Source organism: Lacerta agilis, chromosome 4, assembly GCF_009819535.1.
Source record: "Lacerta agilis isolate rLacAgi1 chromosome 4, rLacAgi1.pri, whole genome shotgun sequence".
Taxonomy (NCBI): Eukaryota; Metazoa; Chordata; class Lepidosauria; order Squamata; family Lacertidae; genus Lacerta; species Lacerta agilis.
Window position 1 is genome coordinate 4,874,874 of NC_046315.1, and position 19,144 is coordinate 4,894,017.

The 19,144-nt window shown below is 38.3% G+C and overlaps 1 protein-coding gene across 1 annotated transcript in view; it reads right to left on the reverse strand.

The window, feature by feature from the left end:
- LOC117045136 overlaps positions 1–19,144 on the reverse strand; it is a 506,969-nt gene that overhangs the window by 39,113 nt on the left and 448,712 nt on the right. The window contains 1 exon segment of the mRNA XM_033145927.1: positions 8,215–10,039. Coding sequence (XP_033001818.1) covers positions 8,215–10,039 — 1,825 coding nt within the window.

Below are 19,144 nucleotides of genomic sequence, written 5' to 3' on the forward strand. Positions count from 1 at the left end.
AAGGACGGGAAACTGAAAATAAAGGAATATAATGATATCAAACATTTCTTAACGGGTTGGATTCAATACCATCAAATAAATAGTAAATTCAATGAAGACAAGACTAAAAAAGGATTTTTAAATGAATCTTATTAGAAATACACCTGTTACGAAGTAGAAATAAATTAATATCCAATATGCATAACATACTACTGGAATGGGAAGTTAAAGATGAGATGGTTAAAGAAACTATGATTAAGTGGGCGAGAGATCTGGGGAACACAATTGATCTGGAAAAATGGGAAAGATTGTGGAAAGAATCATGGAAGTTTACAGCGGCGGAGGGGATTAGGGAGAATATGATTAAGATGTTCTACAGGTGGTACATTACACCAAGTAAAATACATAAAATGTATAAAACAAAAAGCAATTCTTGTTGGAAATGTCAAAAAGAAGAGGGGACCTTTTTACACATGTGGTGGCATTGCGGGGTTATTCAAAAAATTTGGAGCCAGGTTCTGGAAGAAATAAAAAAAAATGATGAAATATAACGTAAAGAAAAATCCAGAATTATTCCTACTGGGGATAATGGACGGAGAGATAAACAAGCAAGATGAGAAACTTTTCCTATATGCCACAGCTGCGGCCAGAATGCTGATTGCTCAATATTAGAAAAAGAAAGAAGTACTGCGAATTAAGGAATGGCAAGAAATATTATTTAATTATATAGATCTGGCCAAATTAACTGACAAAATTAGAGGAAGTAGCAACCAAAAATTCCAACAGGACTGGGGGAAATTTGGAGACTACCTGAAAAAGCAATGCCCCACTGTGAAATGCTGGCTCCATTTCTAAACATCCTGTATTGTGAACCAATGTTAGAAAGGAAACAGAAGAAAATAAGATAGAAGGATTATAAGGAACACCATAGTAGTAAAAAAAAAAGAGGATAGATTGATATCCCGGGACGATGACAAGTGGAAGCCATAAAGGAGGGGGAGGTAATATATAGTAGAAATAGACAAGAATGTACAGAAGAATGGAAGAAAGAAGTTTTATTAAAGGTTAGTAGAAATTGATTTATGTGAATATTGAAATTGGATATTATGTTTGTTTTGTTTATTATTTCTAAATTTGAACTGAATTATTGGGAATATAGGAATGTAATACTTGAATGTACTTTGTGGTTTTTTTTAATGAAGAACTTAATATGTAATTTTTAAATTTTCTTTTTCTTTAGCTATTTTTGTTTGTTTGTTTGTTCATTGTTCTTTTTTTCTTTTTGTACCTGATCTAATAAATTTAATTTTAAAAAGGAAAAGAAAAAAAGAAAGCCCCTTTCAGCGGCTTTTTTCGCCGCTGGGCTCCCTGAGGGGAGCCAGGTAATTGAGAGAGGTGGGCCAGCGAGGACACCCCTCCTTCCTGACCCGCCCCTCTCCATTCCCCGGCTGCGTTCAGGGAGCCCAGTGACAAAAATTTTACAATATCCTCAAAAGGAACCAAAGCTTCTGGTTCAGAAGAGGGAGTGAACTTGGGCTGGTCATTCACTTTGGACAGAACACGTTTTAGAAATTTTACAATGAAGTCCCCATATTCATCAGTTCAGCAACATAATGGGAAATTGTGGTTTTTCCTAAAATCTTCACGATAACAAAGTTTCCCTCTCTCACATCAGTCTTGTTGAATTCTATATTTTCTTCTTCCTCTAGTACATCTTTAGAAAAGGTTTCAAAATCAGTTGAATCACTTTCAAGCAGCTGGTTCGCATTCAACTTTTCTTTCATAATTTTTGACAAAGCACTAGTCTTTTCTCATTCTGGAAATGGACGGTCTGTCACAAAAGATGACAAATATTCGTCATCTCCAAATGTATCTTGGTTGAAAGGACTGATACCAGTGATGGCAAATCCTGCTTGGATGTTGCTAGGTGTAAATGCAAGAGGGTAGGCTTTGGCAACAATTTCTGGTATGTCGTAGATTGTCATTGGTTTCCCAGGATTAGTGGTCATCCATGAATCACAACTACTGTTGTAATATCTCTTAAATGGTCCATAAACACACCTGTCGAGAGGTTGCAACTTGTGGCTACAATGGGGTGGGAATGTGAGCATTTTCACTCCATTTGGCTTGGCGAGATCCAAAACTTCAATAGAGATGTGGCTGTCATGGTTATCTAGAATCAGAAGCACTGGGTGATCTTTGGAACTTCTAGAGTATTTGATGAAATGGTTCATCCATCGAATAAAATTATCAGCTGTCATCCATCCACTGGGATGTGCAGCACCAATGCAGTCTTTTGGACCATTTTTTATCATATAATCTTTGAAATGCACCCTTGGAAATATGAAAAGTGGAGGAATGCTGTTTCCCAATCCATTTATACATGCACACATTGTCAAAAGAGTTCCCTGTTCTGCTGATGTCATTCAGCCAACTTGCTTTGCACCTTTCACAGCAATGATTTTTGATGGTTTCTGCACTGTGGTTACACCAGTTTCATCTACATTGTATATATCACCTGCTGAGAAATTACTTCTTTCTATAATGAAGTGGAATTTATCAAAGAACTCATTTTTTTTAATCAAAAAAACTTTATTGATTAAAACACAACCCATCCAGTACATTCTCACAATATCATACAGTATCATTTTTATCCTACATTTACCATTTTTCCATCCTCACCCCGCCCCCTCTGACTTCCCTCCATCACTCTTTCAACTTCCATTATAAGCTATTTGTTCACTATTTGTACAATCCTAGTAACTATATATTTCTATAATCATCTTTAATTCTTTATATTATTATTCTACAATTCCTTCATACCTCTTACTCCAAGCATATTAGCACTTCTTTCTTTGAGCAATGTTTCTCCATGTACTCTTCATAACATTTCCATTGTTCCTTCAAATTTCGATTTGTTTGGTTTCTTATTGCTGCTGTCAGTTTTGCCATTAACAAATACTCATTTAACTTGTCTATCCACTCATCCTTTGTTGGGACCTGTTGTGTTTTCCATTTAGCTGCTATCACCATCCTGGCGGCCGTGCTAGCATACAAAAATACACTTTTCTTTCCACTTGGTATTTGCTCATCTAATAAACCTAGCAAATATGCCTCCGGTTTCTTTACTATTGATTTTTTCATCATTTTTGTCATTTCTGTATGTACCATTGACCAAAAAAATTTTATATCCTCGCATAGCCACCACATATGCAATAGCGTCCCCACTTCTTTCCTGCATCTCCAACAAAGGTTAGACTTCAATTTATACATACTCGCAAGTTTCACGGGGGTTATGTACCACCTATAATGCATCTTAAAGAAATTTTCCTTAATATTATATGAAGCCGTGAATTTAATATCCTTTCCCCAAAATTTGTCCCATTGCTCCAGATATATTGTATGCCCAAGATCCTTGGACCATCTTAACACTGTCTCTTTTACTTCCTCCCCCATCAGATCCCACTCTAATAACAGATTGTATGCTCCCGATAATACTTTTTTATTATTTTGTATCACCACTCTTTCAAATTTGGAAATTTCTTTTGAGAAACCTTTCTTTATATCTGCATTAAACATGCTGTAAAGCTGTATATACTGCCATTTATCAATTTCATATCTCTTTAATTCCTCAAATGTTTTAAATTTATATTTGCCTTCATGATTTTCAATTAATTGTCTGTATGTCGGCCAAATTTTTGTTATATTTAATCGTTTCCTAGCAATGGCTTCTATTGGTGAGATCCACCAAGGTGTTTGCATTTCTGCATATCTTCCGTATTTTTTCCATACTTTGTATAATGCTCCCCTTAAGATGTGATTGGTAAATTCCTTATTTATTTTTCCTTTCTCGTAATTAAGATATGCATGCCAGCCAAAGCTACAATTAAATCCTTCTAGATCCAAAATCCTATTTCTATCCAATCTAATCCATTCACACACCCGTATTAAGCATTCCGCTTCATAATATAGTTGGTTTGGAAGCGCCATTCCTCCTTTTTCTTTCCTTTCTGTCAACAGCTTATATTTTATCCGGGGTTTCTTCCCCTGCCGAACAAATTTTGTAATGTCTCTTTTCCATTCATCAAAACAACTTTCTTTAATGATAATTGGTATAGTTTGAAATAAGTAAAGCATTTTTGGCAGCACATTCATTTTTACAATCGAAACTCTCCCCCATAAAGATAAATTTAATCTATTCCATCTTTCAAATTCCTTCTTTACCTCTTTCCATGTTTTTTCATAATTATTTTTAAACAAATTTATGTTTTTCATGGTTATATCTATTCCTAAATATTTGGCTTTTTTGACATTTTGTAATCCTATTTGTTTTTCTAACTCCTTTTGTTCATTTGCTTGCATATTTTTTGCCAGGAGTTTCGTTTTTTCCATATTTAATTTAAATCCAGATACCCCCCCAAAAATCCTCTACTAATTCGATTACTTTGGCAATACTTATCTCCGGGTCTTCCGTTGTAACTAGGATGTCGTCTGCGAAGGCCCTAACTTTAAATTTCTCTTTACCTAATGTTATTCCTGTTACTTCATCTTCCTCTCTTATGTTTATTAATAATATTTCCAATGGCAAAATAAACAGCAGTGATGAGAGGGAGCAGCCTTGCCTGGTGCCCCTCTCTACCAAAAAACTTTCCGTTCTGTCTCAATTTATTATCAAATTAGCCGATTGCTTCTCATAAATAGATTTTATTCCCCTACAAAAATCTTCTCCCAATAATGACATTTCCATTACTTTCATTAGGAAGGATCTTAACAGGTTGTCAAATGCTTTCTCAGCATCAATCATTATAAAGCCCGCTCTCTTACTTGGTCTCAATTCTAAGTATTCTATTAGATCTATCACAATCCTCATATTTGATTTTATATGTCTATTTGGTAAAAAACCAGCTTGGTCCTCATGTATCACATCCTTTAAAACCATTTTCAACCTATTAGCCAGAATGCCCGCAAACAATTTATAGTCGTTATTTAATAGAGAAATGGGCCTATAATTATTTACAGATTCTCCATCTGTTCCTTGTTTGTGTATTAACACAATGTTCGCTTCCTGCCAAGAAGTTGGTATTTTCCCTTCCTTCCTGCTTTTATTCATTTACGTTAACATGGTTGAAGCTTTTTGCTCTTGACAAACTTGTTGCCTGTAGAATGCGAAGTGACAGTAAAGCACAATGACGTTTCATAAATCCTTCTGCCCAATCTAAGGCAGCCTTTTAAATTTAACTTATGTTACTATTGTTATGAGACATATAAATTTATTAATTTAAACATTTGAAGAAGTGTAAACTAACAGAATATAACACAAAAACTAATAAACTACGAATGATATTTTCCATGGGGTACATTGATCCATGCTCAATGTACCCCATTGGATCAATGTGCCCCACATCACCATTTCAGACATAAATCTATTTTACGCAAAACAGGCTGGCAGCCATGACAAATATTTTAGCACATACTGCAGCTATGTTAACTATGATCACATAAATGAAGAGATATTTCAGCTACGTTTAAAACTTTTAGAGCTACATGGTTCACAATAAATTTTTTTTACAAAGCTTACCTAATTTAACAAATCTGGATTTTAAAAAAACTTCTTTGAAAACCCAAACCCCAACCCAATGACAGTATGTAGTATCACTGTTGTTGTTGTCTTGCCACAAACTTTGTATAAAAGCTAAAGTACGGTTTTAAAATGGAAAGGATCAATGTGCCCCATGGCTCAACGTGCCCCACTTTCCCCTAAAGATGTGCCCCCCATGTCATTTCTGTAACACCTGCAATCATGTGTGCTGTGTTAGCAATTCACTCATCCTGTTGCTGGATATGTGGCTAGTATGTCACATGTCTCTGTTTACTTTCCTTTTTTAAATGAATATTTATTGAATTTTATAACAAATAAAAATACAGATCTCAATCATCATGTTATATACCATTGTTCTCCCTCCCCTCCTCTGGACATCCCTCAACTTCCCCTGTGCAGAGTTACTTAATTTGTTGTATCCTGCTTTTCTTATAGAAAAGTAAATTCCTTTATCATTTCTCTAAAATATTTGTTACTGAAATAGTTAAATCAAAATAAAAAATAAAAAAAATTCCTTCCAGTAGCATCTTCAGTGTATCTGAAGAAGTGTGCATGCACACGAAAGCTCATGCCAAGAACAAACGTAGTTGGTCTCTAAGGTACTGCTGGAAGAATTTTTAATTTTGTTTTGACCAGGCATAGGCAACCTTCGGCTCTCCAGATGTTTTGGCCTACAACTCCCATGATCCCTAGCTAACAGGGCCAGTTGTCAGGGATGATGGGAATTGTAGTCCAAAACATCTGGAGAGCCGAAGGTTGCCTATGCCTGGTTTTGACTATGGCAGACCAACACAGCTACCTACCTGTAACTGAAATAAAGTTTTGAACGTTTATTCAAACCCTGCCAGTGAAACCAGTCCATTTTGTTGTTTCTGCAAATAGACTGTTATAAGAATTTTAAGGTGAAACATTAAAAAAATTAAATGTTCATACCTATAAACCACATGTCTGAAATCCACAGATTAGGTCCAGAACAAATTGACCTCAAATATTTCTCTTCAAGGTCAAAGTGGGAAACCTCCCCCTTGTCTCTTTCCTCTTTCCTTTTGGGTAAATTCAAAATATAAACAGGGTGTAAACCTGTGACCTATATTCAGGAATTAGGTATTTATAATAACAAAAGAGTGGCCAAAACCCAGATAATGCAATCAGGTAACTTGCCAGACAGAAGATAAAAAACACACTCAGATCTCTGTTGTAGGCCGCCTTTGGCCAGCAGAGAGTGTCAGAGGGCCAACCTACTTTCCCTTTAAAGCAAACTTGGGTCTCCAGCTTTTTTCGACTACAACTCCCATCATCCCTAGCTAGCAGGACCAATGGGGAGAGATGATGGGAACTGTAGTCTGAGAGCTGCTTGGGACGCACGTTTCAGAAAACCTGCTTTAAAGCAACATTTGTGTATGGACCACAAAGATGGGACCTGTCCAAGTTGGTCCAAGTTTTCCTTACGACCTTTGTGCATTTGGATGGATTCAATGGATTGGATGGCAATGGATTCAAACTACAAGAAAGACGATTCCACCTGAACATTGGGAAGAACTTCCTGACAGTAACAGCTGTTCGACAGTTGCACTCATTTCACACGCTAGCAAGGTTATGCTTAAAATTCTACAAGGCAGGCTTAAGCAGTATGTGGACCTAGAACTCCCAGAAGTGCAAGCTGGATTTCGAAGGGGCAGAGGAACCAGAGACCAAGTTGCTGGATGAATCCCAAACCGGAATTAAGATTGCCGGAAAAAATATCAACAACCTCAGATATGCTGATGATACAGAGGAGGAATTAAAGAACCTTTTAATGAGGGTGAAAGAGAAGAACGCAAAAAAGAGCTGGACCATAAAGAAGGCTGATCGCCGAAAAATTGATGCTTTTGAATTATGGTGCTGGAGGAGACTCTTGAGAGTCCCATGGACTGCAAGAAGATCAAACCTATCCATTCTTAAACAAATCAACCCTTAGTGGTCACTAGAAGAACAGATCCTGAGGTTGAGGCTCCAGTACTCCAGTACCTCATGAGAAGAGAAGGGGACGACAGAGGATGAGATGGTTGGACAGTGTTCTTGAAGCTACTAACATGAGTTTGGCCAAACTGCGAGAGGCAGTGAAGGATAGGCATGCCTGGCGTGCTCTGGTCCATGGGGTCACGAAGAGTCGGACATGACTGAACGACTGAACAACAACAACAAGAAGAAGCAGAGCAGAAGGGATTGGATGGCCCTTGTGGTTTCTTCCAACTCTGATTATATGATTCATTTTTAAGAGGGGAAATTGAAAGAGAATGTATATGGCAAGTTGTGGAAGAATGAGAGGTTGCGTTTGAAAAACAAACAAACAAAAACTGGGGGGTGGCCTCTCAAATATTTTATGGGGGGGCCAAAAACCCCTAGGCCGTTAAAAGTTGGCGACTCTTCCATACACCCACAGGTCTCAGGGTGGTTACAACATAAAAACACAACATAAAAATACAAAACAGGTTTTAAAAGGGCATTAAATGTCAATCAGCCAAAGGCCTGGTTAAAAAGGTGCATATTTGCCTGGCTCTTAAAGCTGTATAGTGGTCTTCCAACCTTTGTATGCATTCTTTGATGGGAAGTGACAGAGGAACTATCAGCTATCTTTCCACATTCCACAATGATAAGGTTTCTCACCTGAATGAATTCTTTGATGGGATGTTAGATTGGAGGTCCTATTGAAGCTCTTTCCACATTCCACAAACTGATAGGGTTTCTCCCCTGAATGAATTCTCTGATGGGAAGTGAGACTGTTCCTGCGACTAAAGCTCTTTCCACATTCCACACACTGATAGGGTTTCTCCCCTGTATGAATTCTTTGATGGGAAGTGAGAGAAGAGCTGTGACTGAAGCTCTTTCCACATTCCATACACTGATAGGGTTTCTCCCCTGTATGAATTCTCTCATGCTTAGTGAGAGAGGAGCTGTCACTGAAGCTCTTTCCACATTCCACACACTGATAGGGTTTCTCCCCTGTATGAATTCTCTGATGGGAAGTGAGAGAGGAGCTATCAGTGAAGCTCTTTCCACATTCCACACAGTGATAGGGTTTCTCCCCTGTATGATTTCTTTGATGCTTAGTGAGAGAGGAGCTGTGACTGAAGCTCTTTCCACATTCCACACACTGATAGGGTTTCTCCCCTGTATGAATTCTTTGATGGGAAGTTAGTTTGCAGCTCTGACTAAAGCTCTTTCCACATTCCACACACTGATAGGGTTTCTCCCCTGTATGAATTCTTTGATGGGAAGTGAGGTTGGAGCTCTGACTGAAGCTCTTCCCACATTCCATACACTGATAGGGTTTCTCCCCTGTATGAATTCTCTGATGGGAAGTGAGACAGGAGCTCGTATTGAACCTCTTTCCACATTCCACACACTGATAGGGTTTCTCCCCTGTATGAATTCTCTGATGGCAAGTGAGAGAGGAGCTGTCACTGAAGCTCTTTTCACATTCCACACACTGATAGGGATTTTCTCCTGTATGAATTCTTTGATGGTAAATGAGGTTGGAGCTCTGAATGAAGCTCTTTCCACATTCCACACACTGATAGGGTTTCTCTCCTGTATGAATTCTTTGATGGGAAGTGAGAGAGGAGCTCCGAATGAAGCTCTTTCCACATTCAAAACACTGATAGGGTTTCTCCCCTGTATGAATTCTCTGATGGGAAGTGAGAGAGGAGCTATCAGTGAAGCTCTTTCCACATTCCACACACTGATAGGGTTTCTCCCCTGTATGAATTCTCTGATGGGAAGTGAGAGAGGAGCTGTGACTGAAGCTCCTTCCACATTCCACACACTGATAGGGTTTCTCCCCTGTATGAATTCTCTGATGGGAAGTGAGAGAGGAGCTATCAGTGAAGCTCTTTCCACATTCCACACACTGATATGGTTTCTCCCCTGTATGAATTCTCTGATGGGAAGTGAGACTGTGGGTGTGACTGAAGCTCTTTCCACATTCCACACACTGATATGGTTTCTCCCCTGAATGAATTCTCTGATGGGAAGTAAGACTGTTCCTGCAACTAAAGCTCTTTCCACATTCCACACACTGATAGGGTTTCTCCCCTGTATGAATTCTCTGATGGGAAGTGAGTTTGGAGCTCTGAATGAAGCTCTTTCCACATTCAAAGCACTGATAGGGTTTTTCCCCTGTATGAATTCTACGATGGAAAGTGAGAGAGGAGCTGTGTCTGAAGCTCTTTCCACATTCCACACACTGATAGGGTTTCTCCCCTGTATGAATTCTTTGATGGGAAGTGAGTTTGCAGCTCTCACTGAAGCTCTTTCCACATTGAAAGCACTGATAGGGTTTCTCCCCTGTATGAATTCTTTGATGGGAAGTTAGATTGGAGGTCCTACTGAAGCTCTTTCCACATTCCACACACTGATATTGTTTCTCCCCTGTATGAATTCTTTGATGCTTAGTGAGAGAGGAGCTCTGATTGAAGCTCTCTCCACATTCCATGCACTGATAGAGTTTCTTTCCAATGAGATTTTGTTGATGGGAAAAGCAATGGGAGCTCTGATTGCAGCTTTCTCCACACTTCAATTTTTTACGTGGCTTCTCCTCTCTGAGGAATTTGTCATGGTCACCTTTGTTCTCAATTTCCGATTTATGACAATCTGTAATGGAGACAAAAAGGGGTTAGAGCCTCAGGAACAAATGGAGAAGAACTGAAGGGGGTGTCAGTATGCCCGGTTCAGCCCATGCCTTAAGTGTTTGCATGGGCTAGGTGACTGCAGGACCTTCACCAACCTTCCGATCACACTCCCGGAGCACAGGTCCTGGTGCAGTGGACTCACAACTGTTCACTGTGAGCACCAGACTTTAGCAGAGAAAGTATAAACTGCGACTAAAGCTCTTTCCACATTCGAAGCACTGATATGGTTTCTCCCCTGTATGAATTCTTTGATGGGAAGTGAGACTGTCCTTCTTCCTGAAACTCATTCCACATTCCATGCACTGATAGTTTCTTTCCAATGAGATTTTGTTGATGGGAAAAGCAATGGGAGCTCTGATTGCAGCTTTCTCCACACTCTAAAGTTTTACCTGGTTTCTCCTCTCTGGGGATTTTGTCATGGTCACCTTTGTTCTCGATTTCTGATTCATCACAGTCTGCAATGGAGACAAAAAAAAGATTAGAACCTCACGAACAAATGGAGAAGAACTGAAGGGTGTTGGGTGTGTGTTCATTACCTGTGTTTTTTGTCATTAACCAACATATTTATTATTAGATTCAGATGTGTTGTTGAATGTTGCTTTGTTTGATATACAGTAGCGGCCAAAACGGTGGAAGAATTTTTGGGGAAAGTGTATTTCAGAAGTTTAATGGCTCATAACACCACTTCCTTTTGGTGTAATATCATAAAATTATATATCATAGAATCATAGAGTTGGAAGAGACCTCAAGGGCCATCCAGTCCAACCCCCTGCCAAGCAGGAAACACCATCAAAGCATTCCTGACAGATGGCTGTCAAGCCTCCACTTAAAGACTTCCAAAGAAGGAGACTCCACCACACTCCTTGGCAGCAAATTCCACTATCGAACAGCTCTTACTGTCAGGAAGTTCTTCGTAATGTTTAGGTGGAATCTTCTTTCTTGTAGTTTGAATCCATTGCCCCGTGTCCGCTTCTCTGGAGCAGCAGAAAACAACCTTTCTCCTTCCTTTATATGACATCCTTTTATATATTTGAACATGGCTATCATATCACTGAAGAAAGTAGGAAAAACCACTGGGTCAGTAAGATACAATCTAAATCAAATTCCATATGAATACACAGTTGAAGTGAAGAACAGGTTTAAGGACCTAGATTTGGTGGATAGAGTGCCTGAAGAACTGTGGATGGAAGCTCATAACATTATACAAGAGGCAGCAACGAAAACCATCCCAATGAAAAAGAAATGCAAGAAAGCAAAGTGGCTGTCCAATGAGGCCTTACAAATAGCGGGGGAGAGAAGGCAAGCAAAATGCAAGGGAGATAGTGAAAGATACAGGAAATTGAATGCAGATTTTCAAAGAATAGCAAGGAGAGAAAAGAGGGCCTTTCTAAACGAGCAATGCAAAGAAATAGAGGAAAATAACAGAATGGGGAAAACCAGAGATCCATTCAAGAAAATTGGAGATATGAAAGGAACATTTCGTACAAAGATTACCACAATTAAGGACAAAAGTGGAAAGGACCTAACAGAAGCAGAAGACATCAAGAAGAGGTGGCAAGAATACACAGAGGAACTATACCAGAAAGATATGGAGGTCTGATACACCCCAGGTAGTGGGGTTGGACCTTGAGCCAGACATCCTGGAGAGTGAAGTCAAATGGGCCTTAGAAAGCCTTGCTAACAACAAGGCCAGTGGAAGTGATGATATTCCAGCTGAACTATTTAAAATCCTAAAAGATGATGCTGTTAAGGTGCTACACTCAATATGCCAACAAGTTTGGAAAACTCAGCAGTGGCCAGAGGATTGGGGAAGATCAATCTACATCCCAATCCCAAAGAAGGGCAGTGCCAAAAAATGCTCTAACTACCGCACAATTGCACTCATTTCACACACTAGCAAGGTTATGCTTAAAATTCTACAAGGCAGGCTTAAGCAGTATGTGGACCGAGAACTCCCAGAAGTGCAAGCTGGATTGCGAAGGGGCAGAGGAACCAGAGACCAAATTGCAAACATGCGCTGGATTATGGAGAAAGCTAGATAGTTCCAGAAAAACATCTACCGGTACTTCTGCTTCATTGACTACGCAAAAGCATTTGACTGTGTCGACCACAGCAAACTATGGCAAGTTCTTAAAGAAATGGGAGTGCCTGATCACCTCATCCGTCTCCTGAGAAGTCTCTATGTGGGACAAGAAGCTACAGTTACAACTGGATATGGAATAACTGATTGGTTCAAAATTTGGAAAGGAGTACGACAAGGCTGTATATTGTCTCCCTGCTTATTTAACTTATATGCAGAATTCATCATGCGAATGGCTGGGCTGGATGAATCCCAAACCGGAATTAAGATTGCCGGAAAAAATATCAACAACCTCAGATATGCTGATGATACAACCTTGATGGCAGAAAGTGAGGAGGAATTGAAGAACCTTTTAATGAGGGTGAAAGAGGAAAGCGCAAAATATGGCCTGAAGCTCAACATCAAAAAAACTAAGATCATGGCCACTGGTCCCATCACCTCCTGGCAAATAGAAGGGGAAGAGATGGAGGCAGTGAGAGATTTCACTTTCTTGGGTTCCATGATCACTGCAGATGGTGACAGCAGTCACAAAATTAGAAAACACCAGCTTCTTGGGCAGACGATAAACCGAATCAAGGGAAAGACATTTTTAAAATAAGAAACCGGCGGTGGATCTCATTTCTTTATTTTTTGGTTTTATTTTTGCTTTTGTCCTTTGTTTTTTGTTTCTTTTCTCAGTTTTTTTTTCCTGAGTTTTCTACTTCTTACTTGGTAACCCTACAAAGGGAAATAAAGGTAGCTACACAGTGATGAATCTGAAATGTATATCATGGAATATAAACGGTTTGAACAGTAAGTTGAAGAGGAACAGGGTAGAATGTATCTTGAAAAAAAGGAAATGGGACATCATCTGTTTGCAAGAAACTCATATATCTAAAATTCATATAAGAGTTCTGAAGAATGTAAGATTGGGGAAAGAATTTATATCAGCGGGAGGGGAGAAAAAAAGGGGTGTAGTGATGTATATCAATCCTATGCTAAAACCACGACTACTATTCGAAGATGAGGAAGGGAGAATATTAGTGGTGGAGATTCAAACAGAAGGGGGTAAAATTGTTCTGGTAGGTTTCTATGCTCCTAATAACAGAAAGGATGAATTTTATAGAAACTTAGAGGACAGACTGTGGGAGTATATAGGGGAAGAGATGATCTTTATGGGAGATCAAAATGGGGTGGTCTCTATTGACTTGGATAGAACAGACAGGGGGAAAGAGTCTAAATCTGGTAAACTCCCTTTATCCTTTTTCAATCTGGTCACAAACTTAAATTTATATGACATTTGGAGGACCAAAAACCCAAATACGAAAGATATCACCCACTACTCTGAAGTGCACAAATCCGGAGGAAGGATTGATGCTATATGGGCCTCAAAAAAATTAATGTTGAGTGTAGATAAAACAGAAATACAAAACAAATCCATCTCTGACCATAACCCTGTGACAGTACATATGAAATTTAAGAAATGTACAAGAGGAAGATGGAGGATGAATGAAGATCTATGGAAGGAGGAGGAAAGAGTAAATAAAGCAAAAGAGGCACTTAATGAATTTTTCGTATTAAACGAAAATCAAGCAATGGACAATATGGTGATTTGGGACACCAGCAAAGCTTATATGAGGGGGTATGGCATCCAACAAATGAAGGAAATTAGGGAAAAAAATAATAACAATTTCATGGAAATGAGCAAACAAATAAGAGATAAGGAAACGGAGTTGGTCAAAAACCCAAAAAATGAAGAATTAAGATCAAGTATAAAAAATTTACAATCTCACCTATCAAATATGATAAACAAAGAAGTAGAAAAGAAGATCTTATGGACTAAACAGAGGTATTTTGAGCAGGCAAATAAGCCAGGCAGAATGCTGGCATGGCTGACTAAAGAAAGACAAGTAGACAGAGTGATAAATAAAATAGTGGAAGGGGAAACGGAATTAACAGACTCTGAACAAATTAAAATGAGCTTTTGGAGATACTACAAAAACTTATATGAGGATAAAGGAGAGAAGGAAAGTGAAATACATGACTACTTAAATGGGAAAAAATTGCCAGAGATTAGAGAGGAAGAGCATAATATGTTAAATGCAAAAATTAGGACAGAAGAGCTTGAGGAGGTAATAAATAATTTAAAAACTGGAAAATCCCCAGGCCCGGACGGGATACCGGTAATATATTACAAAAAATTCAAGGAGATAGTGATACCCAAATTAAAGGTCATCCTTGACGAGATCTTGGAAAAAGGAAAAACTCCCAAATCGTGGCAGGAGGCTTTGATAACATTACTCCCCAAGCAAGGTGCAGATTTGAACTTAACAAAGAACTATAGACCAATATCGCTTTTAAATATTGATTATAAAATATTTACAGGAATATTGGCTAACAGGTTAAAGAGAGTACTAATGAGAGTTATAGGGCAAGACCAGGCGGGCTTTCTTCCTGAAAGACAAATTAAAGATAATACAAGAGCAATAATTGACATATGGGAATATGCCGAACTAAACCCCAGCAAAAAAGTTGCAATGCTACTGGTGGATGCAGAGAAAGCCTTCGACAGTGTTTCCTGGAAATTTATGCTGAGAAATCTGGAAAAGTGGGAAATAGGAGAAAAAATTATGAATGGAATTAAAGCTATATATAATAAACAGAGTACAAGATTGATCATAAATAATGACCTCACGGAAGGTTTTGACATCAAAAGAGGAGTCAGGCAAGGTTGTCCTTTATCTCCATTGTTATTTATTATAACTTTGGAAATCCTTCTAGTTACATTAAGAGAAAACAGAGAAATCAAAGGGATAACTATTGGGAACTATAATTATAAAGCGAAAGCCTTTGCGGATGATGTGATCATTACAGTAGAATCTCCATTAGAGAGCCTACAGAAAACACTGGAGGAAATTAATGAATATGGGAAGAGTTCAGGCTTTAAATTAAATAAAGAAAAATCTAAATTACTAACCAAAAATATGGGGGATAAGGAAAAAAAAAGATTGGAAGATATAACAGGATTAAAAATTGAATCCAAAGCAAAATATCTAGGATTGTGGATATCCAATAAGAACACCAATTTATTTAAAGATAACTATGTCAAATTATGGAAGGAAGCTAAAGAATTATTGAAAAAATGGGAGAAACTGAATCTATCCCTGCTTGGTCGAATATCTATGATAAAAATGGTGATACTCCCAAAAATTCTGTTTCTTTTTCAAATGGCACCTATAATTATCGGAACTAAATATTTAAAGAACTGTCAAAAAGATCTCGCAAACTTTATCTGGTTGGGGAGAAAAGCGAGGATAAAGCAAGAAATTATGATCAGTGATAAGGAAGTAGGCGGCTTCGGGGTTCCAGATTTGACAACATACTATGATGCAGCGGGCTGGATGTGGCTTAAGGACTGGATAACATTAGAAAATAAAAAATTGTTAGAGCTGGAAGGATGGGACAAGTTATATGGATGGCATGGGTACCTATTCTATGAAAAACTAAAGATGCATAAAAGGTTTAATAACCACTTGGTAAGGAAAGCTTTGTTGGAAATATGGGAAAGAACTAAAGGGAGAATGATGCAAAAAACCTCATGGTGGACATCACCGGTGGAAGCCACGTCAACATTTAAAAATATGACAAAAAGGAAATGGCCGACATACAAAGAATTAGTAGAAGAAATAAAAGAAATTCCAAAACTAAAAAAATATGAAGATTTAAGAACCATCGGGGTAAGTTGGCTAGAATATATTCAGTTAAGAGCAGTATTTGAAAAAGACCTAAAGAACAGAGGTTTTGGAAATAAGGAAACCAAATTGGATGAGGTTATAGCCTGTAAACAGAAAATGCTTTCCAAAGTATATAGATTATTAAGTACAGGACAAATGGAGTCAGAATGTAAAAACAGAAATATGATAAAGTGGAAACAAGATTTAGGCCATGAAATTGAGTATGGAAAGTGGAAACAATTTTGGACAAAAAATATTAAATTTACGGCCTCCTATCAAATTAAAGAAAATTTTATGAAAGTACACCACAGATGGTACCTGCCACCAGTAAGAATAGCTAAGATAAATAAATCTAGAAATAATAAATGTTGGAGATGTGAAGATCAAACTGGTACGCTATTCCATATGTGGTGGACCTGTCCTGAAATTAAAACTTTCTGGAATATGATCCATGAAGAAGTTAAAAAGCTGATTAAAATATCATTTAGTAAAAAAGCTGAACTATATTTATTAGGAATATTGAATAATGAAATTCCAAAAGATAGAATAAACATCCTGCTTTATGCGACAACAGCTGCAAGAACCCTTATAGCTAAATATTGGAAAGGAAATCAAATACCATCAAAGGGAGAGTGGCTGAGTAAAATGACTGAATATCTGGAACTAGCGAAGCTAACTGATATTATCAGAGGGAAATCAAGAGATATGGTAAAAAATCAATGGAAGTACTTCAATGACTATTTGAAGAAACAAGATGTAAGTGGTAGAATCTGGTTGTGTTTAGAATAACAGAATGAAATACGGTTTAACAAAATTGAGCCTTATTTGTATTTGTATTTAATTTGTACTTGTTTATAAAGTGGTAAATATGTAAAAAATGACAGATATAATAAGTATTATATAAGATGTAGGAATCGTTGTAAAAGCAGCGGAAGTATATGTAGAAAGTACTTGTGAAGGTTTTGTCTTTTGGATGACTTTATTTTGTCTTGATCTTCTTCTTTGAAGATCCCTTTCTTTTCCTTTCTGCTTTTCTTTCTTCCTCCCTTTATCTTTCTTTCTCTTCTTTTCTTTGCCTTTTTTTTTTTCTCTTCCTTTTCTTTTTCTTTCTTTCTTTCTTTCTATTTTCTTTTCCTTTCGGCTTACCTTTAGTTAGCTAAGATATGAGAGATCTATTTCTTTATTCTTAGGTATAAGGGAGTATGCATTGTATATGCATATGTTTGTATGTAATTATATTTTAATTGAACAATAAAGGATTTTTAACCAAAAAAAAAAAAAAAAAAAAAAGCAAAGACATCACCTTGCCGACAAAGGTCCGTATAGTTAAAGCTATGGTTTTCCCAGTAGTAATGTACGGAAGTGAGAGCTGGACCATCAAGAAGGCTGATCGCCGAAGAATTGATGCTTTTGAATTATGGTGCTGGAGGAGACTCTTGAGAGTCCCATGGACTGCAAGAAGATCAAACCTATCCATTCTCAAGGAAATCGGCCCTGAGTGCTCACTAGAAGGACAGATCCTGAAGCTGAGGCTGCAGTACTTTGGCCACCTCATGAGAAGGGAAGACTCCCTGGAAAAGACCCTGATGTTGGGAAAGATGGAGGGCACAAGGAGAAGGGGACGACAGAGGATGAGATGGTTGGACAGTGTTCTCGAAGCTAGTAACATGAGTTTGGCCAAACTGCGGGAGGCAGTGAAGGATAGGCGTGCCTGGCGTGCTCTGGTCCATGGGGTCACGAAGAGTCGGACACGACTGAACGACTGAACAACAACAATCAAGTTGGTTGGTTTTTTGTGTTCTTTTATTTAGTGAAGGTGTAAAACATAATAAAATTATATAAATAGCATAAAGAGTTATATGATGATCCAGAAATGTAAAATTGTAGTACTAAGTGAACAAGGCTACGGTTAGGAAGAAATGAGATGAAAGATTGGGGGAAACTTAACCAAAGCTGGCATTTCTATATTTTTGAAGAGGTATAAGGAGACTCATTCACTCCAAATTCAGACTGGTAAAGGTAGGAAAAGGTGCACAAAGGCAAGTGATGATCGAAGAATGGAGAGACAGTCCCTACATGACAGAAGAAAATCATCTGGGTGTCTACAAGATGACATGGTGAAATGTAATGTGAAGTTGAGTGCAAGGAATGGTCTAAATGTTAGAATTCTAAGGAAAAAGCCATTGTTATCTCTCAAGCAAAGCTTGAAAAGATTAAACCTATGTTAACTGGACAGCAGAACAATGGGACAGTGTTCTCCTTGCTTGGTAGGGATGGCATGAAATACGCAAGGAGAAGAATCAGAGAAGATGTACCTCCTACTTGCATTACACAGACCGTGAAACACCCAGATAGTGTGATGATCTGGGGTTGTATGGCAGCAAAAGGTGTGGGCAGAATTTGTGTCATTAATGGGAATGTAAATGCCCCAAAATGCATAAATTAAATATCTGAGCCCAAACTGAAGCGTTCCGCAAGTGATCTTTTCCCAGATACTGAAGCATATGGGATGAGATTATTATTATTTATGTTTCATGTGCTGGAAGCCGCCCAGAGTGGCTGGGGTAACGAAGCCAAGCGGGCAGGGTACAAATAAAAATTATTATTACCGTATTTTTCGCTCCATAAGATGCACTTTTTCCTCCTAAAAAGTAAGGGGAAATATTAGTGCGTCTTATGCAGCGAATGGTGGTCCCTGGAGCCAAATTGCCCAGGGGCCAAAAGCAGATTGTCCTTTTTTTTTTACAAAGAGAAAAGGGGGTGTTGAAAGGACCTCACTCAGCAGCTGATCAGCAAGAGATTGGGAGAGAGATAAGAGTCCTTGGCTCCTTTCGGCTGCCCCCTTGCCCAGGCCTCCATTGTTGAAAGTGCTGCAGAGGGAGGTTGTTTGTTTCCCCAGCTACATGTGACTGGCTGATTAGATTTTCTGTCTGGAAATAGTAGAAACAGCTCCCTTTCCTTTAGAAGCTGCAGAAATGTGAGTTGAACCCCATAAAAACGGGGCTATTTCTCTTTGCTTTCCCCCCTTTGCAAAAAAGCTGCAAATATCTGAGCTAATCCTCAAAAAACCCGGGCTTTTAGAGCAGGAAAACCAGAAAAAAAT